Raw genomic sequence first — 10,306 nt, forward strand, 5'->3', positions numbered from 1 at the left:
ATCAACACTCTAGGAAAATTTTGAAAAAAGAAATCTGGGGTTAAAAAGGATTTTGCTTGGTTATTCGGTGGGATTCAGTATCCCGTGAAAAGGGCTGCAAATTTTAAGGGGTGCGAGAAATTAAAAGGGAAACAAAGAGAAAGGTAAAAGGTTAAAGGAAAAGAATAAGGAATGGAAGACAGAAATGAGAATGAAAAAAAACAATTGCAGAAGATCCGAATTGCGAATCACTTATGATCGCTTTTTCTTCCTCTTCTTTAATTTTTGTAGTGATACAAAATAAAGAACGAATGATTAAAAGTCAAGTAAATATTTATAAAAAAAATGGGAAGTTATTATTAAAATTCAATATATTTAAAGATGTCTAATAATTATGTGAAAAGAATAATTTTAAACTATAGTCTGAGCTTTTTCAGTTTATCTTTTTTTTTTATAAGTATATCATTTATTTATTTTAATTTTCATTTTACAAGTTCACAAGCATATGCATTCATGAGCTCTTTGATATATTCTGGATGTTTAGAATATGTCTCGAGTACAATATTCTAATGTTTACGGGCAATATCAAACATCATCATTTTGGTCAATAAATTTTCGTCTCACTTCTCACTTCTCACTTATTTGGAGAAAAGAGATATTTCACCAAATTAGGAAGAAAAAAGAGGGATTTTGTTATGTGACTTGAGACTGATTGGATATGCAGTTATAAGCCCAGGAGAAATAAGAATAAGTGAAGTGTAGAAAAAAAGAAGTAAAAGGAAATAAAGAATAAACGAAACAAAAATGTAACATAATAGTCAGTTTGACATATTTGAAGAAGCAGCAAAGCAGTCTTTTGGGAATACGTTAATACTTGAAGTTCCCTCCTATGTTTACCTAGGGAGAAATTAGGCTAGACATTAAAAATTACTTTTCATAAAAATTGTTTAAATATATCTAATGATCTAAGCTACTGCATTGGTATAGACTTCATGGTATATAATCATTTTATTGATAATAAACACTTTAATGTTTGAGTATAGTGCTCAAAAGAATATAGTTTGAGGAAGGGTGTTCTTTGAGTAGTGATCCTGAAAGAAATTAAAAAAAATTAAATATATTTGAGATTATACAATGTTTTAATTCCCGCCATCTTTTGTCAATGTAATATAATACTTGTGAGCCTATTAAACTTTCTCCTTATATATTCAATTTTATTTTAAGCATTTAATTTTGTAAATCATCATTCATATTTTATCCTTTTTCTTAACGTATTTATAAAGCATTTGTTGAAGTGACGCGGTGGAGTGGATATATGTTATTTATGCTACTGATCACAGAAAAATTTGGATGCCCCTCTCTTGTAAGTTGTAACATGTATAGTGCTTGAATTAAGGAAATTGCGAGCTTGGATTGTAATTAAAATAATTTATATTTACAATATAATCAATTCATAGTATTAAATTATGTATGCATATAAATAAATTTTGCATCTCTTTTATCTCAACTAAATTTAGACAAAAAAATTATATCTTTCATCTACTATTGTTTATTTTAACCGCGCGAAGCGCGGACAAATTTAACTAGTTTAACTCATATACGTAATATATTTTTTTGGTGAAGGGTTTGCGCTTGGTCACCCTTGACATAGAGCGGCTATGCCACTGTATAGCTAAATTTTTACTTTACTATAAGCAAATACATGCTTCGAAGAGTACGTTACTATTATTAACAATATGCTATTTATCAAAATTGAGGTTCAAATTCCATAATGTCTAGGTTTTCTAACTTATATGTTGGTATTCTCCCTACCAGCGTGTGTTATAGGGTGCTAATTTATAACCAGTTGATGTTGGTGCGATGTAAGTATGACAAATATTATCCTAACTAATGCCAATAAAAATTATGTATTCGTTAAATTAAAACTGTTAAAATTCCTAGGGCCTCATTTATTTGCATTTAATGGAGGTCTAAATCTTAATCATTCAGATCTCAGACATTAAGTGTGTTTGTTTTTAAAATCTGAATATTAATTATACAGATCTTAATCATTAAGTGTTTTTTTTTACTTCACAACCACTTAATAGGTATGAATAGGTCTGTATGATTAAGATCTATAACAGAGACTTAATTTCATTCAGATGCTATCACATATTCATTATTAACTGCCGCCGCCTATCATTATCAACTATCGCCATACCGCCGTCACCACCATACTCAACCACCACCACCACCACCACCTCCACCACCACGGCTTCGTCATTCTCAATCATAGCCGCCGCCATTATCGACCATTACCACCCACTATCCTCACTACTCCGACCACCATCATTCTCTCCCACAATCCACACTCATCCAACTCAACTACCACAAGTGACCACCCTATCACCATCAACAACACAGCCGGCACTACCCATCATTATAACCTACCACCACCCACCCACCACCTTCTTAAGTCACAACTACTACCACCACCCGGCATTATTAACTATCACCAACCACCACCACCCTCCTCAATCATAATCTCCACTACTACGAATCACTACTAGCTACTAGCATGAACCACCATCATCAACCAAAACTACCACCAACCACCGCCTCTAGTCGGCATTCAGTCGTTAGCCATCACCACCAACAACTATCATATTTTTAAAAACTATATATTTTATTGATAGAATATTAGATTAGTTATTTCATTGGAATTTTATTTTTATTAATTTTCAAATAAAGATAATTTTATATATTCAGATGTTAAAAATCAAACAGTCTTAATTATTTCTATTCAGATCTTAATATATTCAGATGTGTATTCAGATTCAGATATCTTAATCTTAATACGCATCTTAATATTCAGATGTGTATTCAGATTCAGATATCTTAATCTTAATACACATCTTAATATCCAGATGTGTATTCAGATTCAGACGTCTTAATTTAAAAAATACAAATAAGGCCAAGAGCCCCTTATAATAACCTTATTAAGATGGTAAACTCCCTTTAAACTCTCCTCAATTTCTGGCTTTTTAACATAACAAAGTGATGCAATCCCATTTATTAAGAATTTTGCTTTTGATATAAAAAGTGAACTACTGATTAAGATATGATTCTTATCCTGAATCTTGGTTAGTAGATTGTACCTGTTGCCACTTGCACTATGTTGGAATATAATAATAAACTAGTACCAATATAATTATCTCCTACTATTAACTTTTCCTCTTTCTTCTTATAATTTTCAAACTGTAGTAGGAAAGTAGAAAGTTTGGAGTCTTAAAAAGTCTTTTCAACAACTTCTTTATACAAAAGTTGAGCAGTGACAACAAAGATAGGGCAATAATCTTAACGAAAAGAAAGAAATCAAAATTTTAAAATTAGATAATTCATCATTACATGGTCAAGTTTTTCAAAAAAGCAAGTCTATAACACCGACCAATTTTATTAAACAAAGAAAAAAGGATGAACATTCTATTCCACTATTTATTAAACAAAGAAAAAAGATGAACATTTTATTCCACTATTATATTGTATTTATGTAAATCGGGACAACAAAGAGAAAATGACAATGGTGCTTTAGAATTGAATAACTGGGTAAAACAAAAATCGTAAGCAAACTTTATGTTAATTCCGCCGCATAAATCAGTAAATGACAATTATCTTAACCATGATTTGTGTGTCTTGGGGCGAATTAGTGACCCCCATTAGCCGCACAGATGATTTAAAAATAAGGCATTATTGAAGCGAAAAATAAGAAGACCTTATATATTAATCACTTCACAAAACTCAATCCTTTTTTTCGTTTCACTTTAAATATAAAAGAGGAATTAAAAAAAGTGAATGGTTTTAAATCATTTTGTTGACAAAATTTCACTGAAATTTGAGAATTAGTATGAAACGACATAATTATCATAACCGATTACAACTTCATCGACTGAATGAACAGGTACTCATACATCTCCAATCTCCTAATGCTAGCTGTAGCTGTGGAGGTGGGAACTCTATCAAAAGGCACAAATTTACCTAAAGAAATGTTGATATAAGAATTTGCGGAAGCTAAAGGGGAATTACCATGGTGGAAATACCCAAAACTTCAGAGAACGAGAGAGAAGATGATAAGAAAAATATCTCGTCTTTTATTAGAAATGAATAGTCTGTCTTTTCTAGAATAGTCCACAGTAGATATACTTGCATAAAATGGCTATGTAAAGCAAATGTAAATGAGGCTATCTATCTCACTAAGTAATACAAAGCTGAAATACTAGCTATTGGGCTTAGTTGGGCCTGTGTGTACGTCTGGGCCTGTGTGTATGTCAACACCCCCCCATCAAGCTTGGGGTGATAGCACACCAAGCTTGCCAAGCAAATAATGATGAAGTGGCCCAGGAAGTGGCTTGGTCATAATATCAGCAAGCTGGGCAGAACTGGGAACAAAATGCAGAGATATCAGCTCGGAATTGAGACTCTCACATACATAGTGGCAATCAATTTTGATATGCTTTGTCCTTTCATGGAAGACCGGATTCTTGGCAATGCAAGACTGTCACAATAGATGGGAACAGGAGCAGAAACATGTAAACCAAGATCATCTAGTATCTTGACCAACCAAGACACCTCGGCAACCACTTTTCTGAGAGCCTTGTATTCTGCTTCAGCAGAAGACAATGAAACAGTGGGTTGCTTCTTGCTTTTCCAGGAGATTGGTGAGCCACCAAGTGTAATATAAAAACCATAAACAGACCTTCTTGACTCAGCACAGGCAGCCCAATCAGAGTCAGAGTAGGCTTTGATAGAGGTATCAAAAGAGGAAGAAAGAAGAATCCCTAAAGCAAGAGCATTGGACAGATACCTCAGGGCATGGAGTGCAGCAAGCATATGAGGAACTTGAGGAGCTTGAAGAAACTGACTTAAATGTTGAAACACAAAAAGATATATTTGGCCTTGTGTGTTGAAGAAAATTGAGTTTGCCAATAATTCTCCGATAGGTGCTAAGATCAGTCAATGGGGCACCCATATCAGCAGACAACTTGACAGAAGTATCAAGAGGAGTCACAACAGGGGGAAAATTATGACAGTGGAATTCTGCCAGCAAGTCCTGTGTGAACTTCTGTTGGCTGATGATGTATCCTTCAGGACATTTAGTGACTTCCAAACCAAGGAAATAATGGATTCTTCCCAAATCCTTTATTTTGAATTGTTGGTCAAGAAATAGCTTAACACAATCCAATTCAACAACATCATCCCCAGCTAGTAAGATATCATCAACATACATATCTAGTACAGTAAGAGAAGTAGGAGTAGACTTTGTAAACAGGGAGTAGTCATTCATGCTAGAAATGTATCCTCTTGTAGTCAAAGCTTCAGACAATTTAGAAAACCATTGTCTCGATGCTTGCTTGAGGCCATACAAAGATTTTTGTGAGCTTGCATACCAAAGGGAAAGAAGAAGAACCAGTAGGAGAAACATGCATCCTAGGTGGAATCTTCATGTAAACTTCCTCATGGAGGTCACCATGGAGGAAGGCATTATTTACATCAAGTTAATAGACAATCCAGTTCCTCTTTAAAGCAAGGGAAAGAAGACACTTGATAGTAGTAAATTTGACAACCAGGGAGAATGTTTCATTGTAATCAATTCCCTCCTTCTGAGTATCACCCCTAATGACTAACCTTGCCTTGTACCTCTCAACAGAACCATCAGATTTCTGTTTTATTTTGTACACCCATTTGCAAGTGATAGCCTTTTTGTTAAGGGGAAGAGGTACAATATCCCAGGTGTTGTTAGCTTCTAATGCTTGAAATTATTTTAGCATGGCCTCCTGCCAAGCAGGATTAGAAGTAGCCTGTTGATAGTACTGAGGCTCATGTAAGTGCAATTCTGTGGAGGACATATGAGGAACAGTAGATACAAGGGCAGAACAGATATAGTCTGCTAGATGAGGAGGTGGATGTGGTACTCTAAGGGATCTTCTAAGAGAATGATCAGATGGAGGAAGATTGGAGGGAGATAGGGCAAAAATAGAAAGTGGTAAAGAGGCTGGAACAGCAGTAGGAGGAGAAGGAGAGGAATCATCAGGAGGAAAAGAAACAGGGGAGGATGTAGAATTAGGAGGAACATGAGGAAAAACTGAATGAGAAGAGACGGGTGGAGTATGGTGATGAGGAATATCAACAAAGCTGGAAGGTGAAGGAAGGGAAGTGGTAGAAGAATTTGTGGAGAAGGGAAAAACATGCTCATAAAAAAAACATCTCTAGAGTAGAAGATAGATTGAGAGGACATATTAAGTAATTTGTATCCTTTCTTCACACAAGGATAGCCAAGGAAAATGGAAGGGATTGCTCTAGACTGAAATTTGTCTCTACTATGTTTAGGAGATGTAGCAAAACAAAGGCATCCAAATAATCTAAGATGATCATAAGAAGGTGAATGTCCATGTAGTTTCTCAAAAGGGGATATGTTGTTAAGGACAGTAGAAGGAAACCTGTTGATGAGATATGTGGCTGTAAGGACACATTCACCCCAGAATTTAGTAGGCAAGTTGGATTGAAATAATAATGCTCTGGAAGTTTCTTAGAGGTGTTTGTGTTTTCTTTTCACAACACCATTCTGTTGTGGTGTGTGGGAATAGTTGTCTGGTGCAGAATTCCTTGAGAAGAAAAGAAGGATCTGGACTCTAGACTAGAGCCTAGTTCAAAAGCATTATCAGACCTGAAGGTCTGAACTGAAGTGTGAAAATGATTATGTACCATAGAGGTGAAAGCTTTGAGTACATACAGAGCATTACTTTTGCTAGAAAGTAAGTGGGTCCAGGTTACCCTAGAGTAGTCATCCACTAAGGTAATGAAATATCTAAAACCATTATATGTAGTAGTGTTGTAAGGTCCCCAAATGTCAATGTGGACCAATTGGAAAGGAGCAGTAGATTGAGTAGTGCTATCAAGGAATGGCAACCCTTTTTTGTCTTGCCATAGGACATATAGGACATAGAAATGATTGTTTTGAAGAGATTTATAAAGAAATAAAAGGAATAGATTTCATTCTGTTGTAAGGCATGTGACCCATTCTTTGATGCCGAATAATCTGTTTTATTAATATCAAGAGATGGATTACATGAGGGACTAATAGGAAGGGGATTGACAGAATTGAAAATAGGAGAAACATTAGGAACAGAAGATGAAACATTACATGAAACATTGGAAAAGAGGAAACTAAAGGGCTATCATCAAGATGAAGAAAATACAATCCATTGTCAGCCTTACCAATTCCCAGTGGCCTCTTCAGAGAAGGGCCCTGTAAGAAGCAATGGGAAGTAATGAGAACTGCAATACAATGAAGTTGTAAAAGAAGCTGATATATTGAAATTAAGTTGAACTGAAAAGATGGGACAGGCAGAACATTGTGTAACACAATATCAGATCTAAGTTGTAAAGATCCAGTAGATACAACTTTTACTTTATAGCCATTTGGTAGAGTGATTAAGTAAGGTCTAGTTAATGGTTGAAGATTATGAAGAAGATATTTGTGAGGTGTCATGTGATTAGTAGCCCCTGAGTCTAGAATCCAAGTGTCAACAATTAATTGTGAAGATGCACAAGCATGAAAATCCACAGACCTAACTACAGAACTGCAAAACAAACCTGCAAAATGGGCATATGCATGATTGTCTCCAGAGTGAGAATCACTTGAGATACCAGAAGAGATGCGTGACTGCTTCAGAAGAGTAAGAAGGTGTTGATATTGTTCTGTAGTGAATCCATGGTTGACAGGTGAAGGCTGTTCCATAAATGAGGTCAATGGAGTAGAAGTAGTACCCTCAGCTTGAACACAGGAAGCTGATCTCTTGTTTTTGGTGAACTTGAAGTCAGAAGGAAAACCATGGAGTTTGTAATATTTTTCAATGGTATGACCTGGTTTTTTGCAGTATCTACACATCATGGGTTGTCCAGGTTTCTTTGACTCAAAATGAATCTTCTGATTGAAAGATCTTTGCCACCATGATTTTGTGAATGGGTTGAAGGAGTGGAGGATGCAGAAAAAAAGACAGAATCACTAGAGAAACTTGGAGCTGGGGATGTTTCCCTTTGTCTCTCATCGTGTTGCAACATGGAATATGCCTTACTAACTGATAGGAGTGGTGATATCATGAGAATGTTGCTTTTGACAGTATTATATGACTCATTTAGTCCGGCCAGGAACCAAAAGAATTTCATTTCATCAAGGAACTTGGGTAGAGCACCACATGAACATGTAGGACCTACATAAGCAGTCTGAAGCTCATCCCAAAGACTACGAAACTTTGTGAAATAAGAGGCTATGTCTAAGGTTCCCTGGGAAATGGTTCCAATTTCCCTTTGTATCTGAATGCACTTGGAACCGTTAGACTGACCAAATCTCTCATTTAAGTCCAACCAAATCTCTTTCGCAGTGTCATAACCTAGAACACTGGTTGCAATGTCTCTAGAAAGAGAATTGGTGATCCAAGCGACCACCATATCGTTACACCTTTCCCAGTAGGAGTAATAAGGTGAGTTATTAGGAGGTTTAGACTGACGACCATCAATTAGTGCCAATTTATTTTTGGCAGAAAGGGAAACTAACATGCTTTTACGCCAGGCAACAAATCCAGTACCATCGAAATGAGGAGATACTAAGTGAGTGCCAGGACTGTCTGAGGGATGAATATAGAGAGGATGTGAGGGATCTAAAGTGAATATAGTGAAGCCATCGGATTGATTAGAGGAATTCACATGCTCATCAGCCATTTTGTATCCAAAATACTCAAATACAGTAGAAATCTACTAGGAATTGAGGCATGCAATTTGAGATTAGAGAAGAAAATATCGTCCTTTTTCACTACCCGAAAAAGACAAGGCCTTCAAATGAATTCTGAAGCAGAAGACGGAACACCGATCGAAATCAGAGGAACATCACCAGCAAACCGTCATTATACCTTTGAAAAACCATGGCTAAGGTTGAATTTCGTCTCAATCAAAGAAAACCCCAAATCAAAACCTAGGGTTTCAGATTACCTAGAATTATGAACATCGAACTGTACAAGTGCGAATGAATAAAAATAATCGAGTACAGGAACTCGTGTCCTGCTCTGATACCATGTTGATATAAGAATTTGCGGAAGCTAAAGGGGAATTTCCATGGTGGAAATACCCAAAACTTCAGAGAACGAGTGAGAGAGAAGATGATAAGAAAAATATCTGGTCTTTTAATAGAAATGAATCGTCTGTCTTTTCTAGAATAGTCCACAGTATATATACTTACATAAATGGCTATGTAAAACAAATGTAAATGAGGCTATCTATCTCACTAAGTAATACAAAGTTGAAATATACAAAGCAGAAATACTAGCTATTGGGCTTAGTTGGCCCTGTGTGTACGTCTGGGCCTGTGTTATGTCAACAAGAAATAGTATAGTAATAAGGAGATTACATTCAAATAATATTATGAAGTTGAATTCTAATGATCTTCTAACCAGAGGTATGACTAAGGGTGCTTAATTAAACGTTCTTTGTGTGTATATTATTGGTCAATATTACCTGTTTTACGTGTATATTAAATTTTGGACACTTTTGAATACTGTTAGCAAAATATTTGATTTTGCCACTGCAATTCTAACTATTGTTAACTTTTACTTCAGCAAAGGGAACGTACTTAAATTTGAAAATAGCTGTTATGCTTGTTAGGCAGCAAAAGTAAGTGGAAGCTTCTTAAAAGGGAATGATTATGTCTTAAAGGCTATATAATGATCAACCACTCTATGTTCTAATCAACTAACTGTAAAGTTTTTTTTCTTTTCTTTTCTTTTTTGCAATAACAATCATCACAAAAGCTATGAACATTAATTTCCCAAAACATACTTCCGAAGTATTTCGTTTATTACAAGTGTCGAAGCACGGTTGCAGAGAGAAAGCTCTGTTATTCATTTGTATAACCAGTTACCTTTGGCAATTATATCTTTAAAATTAAAGCAAACTCTAGTAATGGGATTCCCATTCAATTTCATTTGATCTGATACATCAGAAGTAATAGATTGAAATATTAATAAATCTTTTATAAAAAATTGACAATGTAAAATTGCATATCAAAACAAAAAAAGAAATTCAAAATCACTGAAAAATGGGGAAATAGACAAACCAAAAATTGAGAAAACCAATTCTATGTTTGGATTGACTATTTTACAGATTTAGATAATTGATAGGTGCTTTGATCTTTTCTCTAAAGGAAAATTGACTCAAATCATACCATGAATATTCATACTTGCACAAGTGATCCGCTCGATTTCCCTTATGGGACAGCTAATGATTGTGTGTGTGTGGGGGG

The 10,306-nt window shown here is 35.3% G+C and overlaps 2 protein-coding genes across 2 annotated transcripts; both read right to left on the reverse strand.

Moving 5' to 3' along the window:
* Positions 1-3,889: 3,889 nt before the first annotated feature.
* Positions 3,890-5,299, reverse strand: LOC109220938 (uncharacterized mitochondrial protein AtMg00810-like). Its single transcript, XM_019385404.1, has 4 exons — positions 4,981-5,299; positions 4,445-4,862; positions 4,321-4,394; positions 3,890-3,993 (listed from the first exon to the last, which is right to left on the reverse strand). The coding sequence occupies exons 1-4, from the start codon at positions 5,297-5,299 to the stop codon at positions 3,890-3,892; spliced, it is 915 nt and encodes a 304-aa protein (XP_019240949.1).
* A 2,603-nt stretch (positions 5,300-7,902) lies between these two features.
* LOC109220939 lies at positions 7,903-8,733 on the reverse strand. The gene has a single exon (XM_019385405.1). The coding sequence runs from the start codon at positions 8,731-8,733 to the stop codon at positions 7,903-7,905; it is 831 nt and encodes a 276-aa protein (XP_019240950.1).
* Positions 8,734-10,306: the final 1,573 nt, after the last annotated feature.

This window comes from Nicotiana attenuata, unplaced genomic scaffold, assembly GCF_001879085.1.
Source record: "Nicotiana attenuata strain UT unplaced genomic scaffold, NIATTr2, whole genome shotgun sequence".
Classification (NCBI taxonomy): Eukaryota; Viridiplantae; Streptophyta; class Magnoliopsida; order Solanales; family Solanaceae; genus Nicotiana; species Nicotiana attenuata.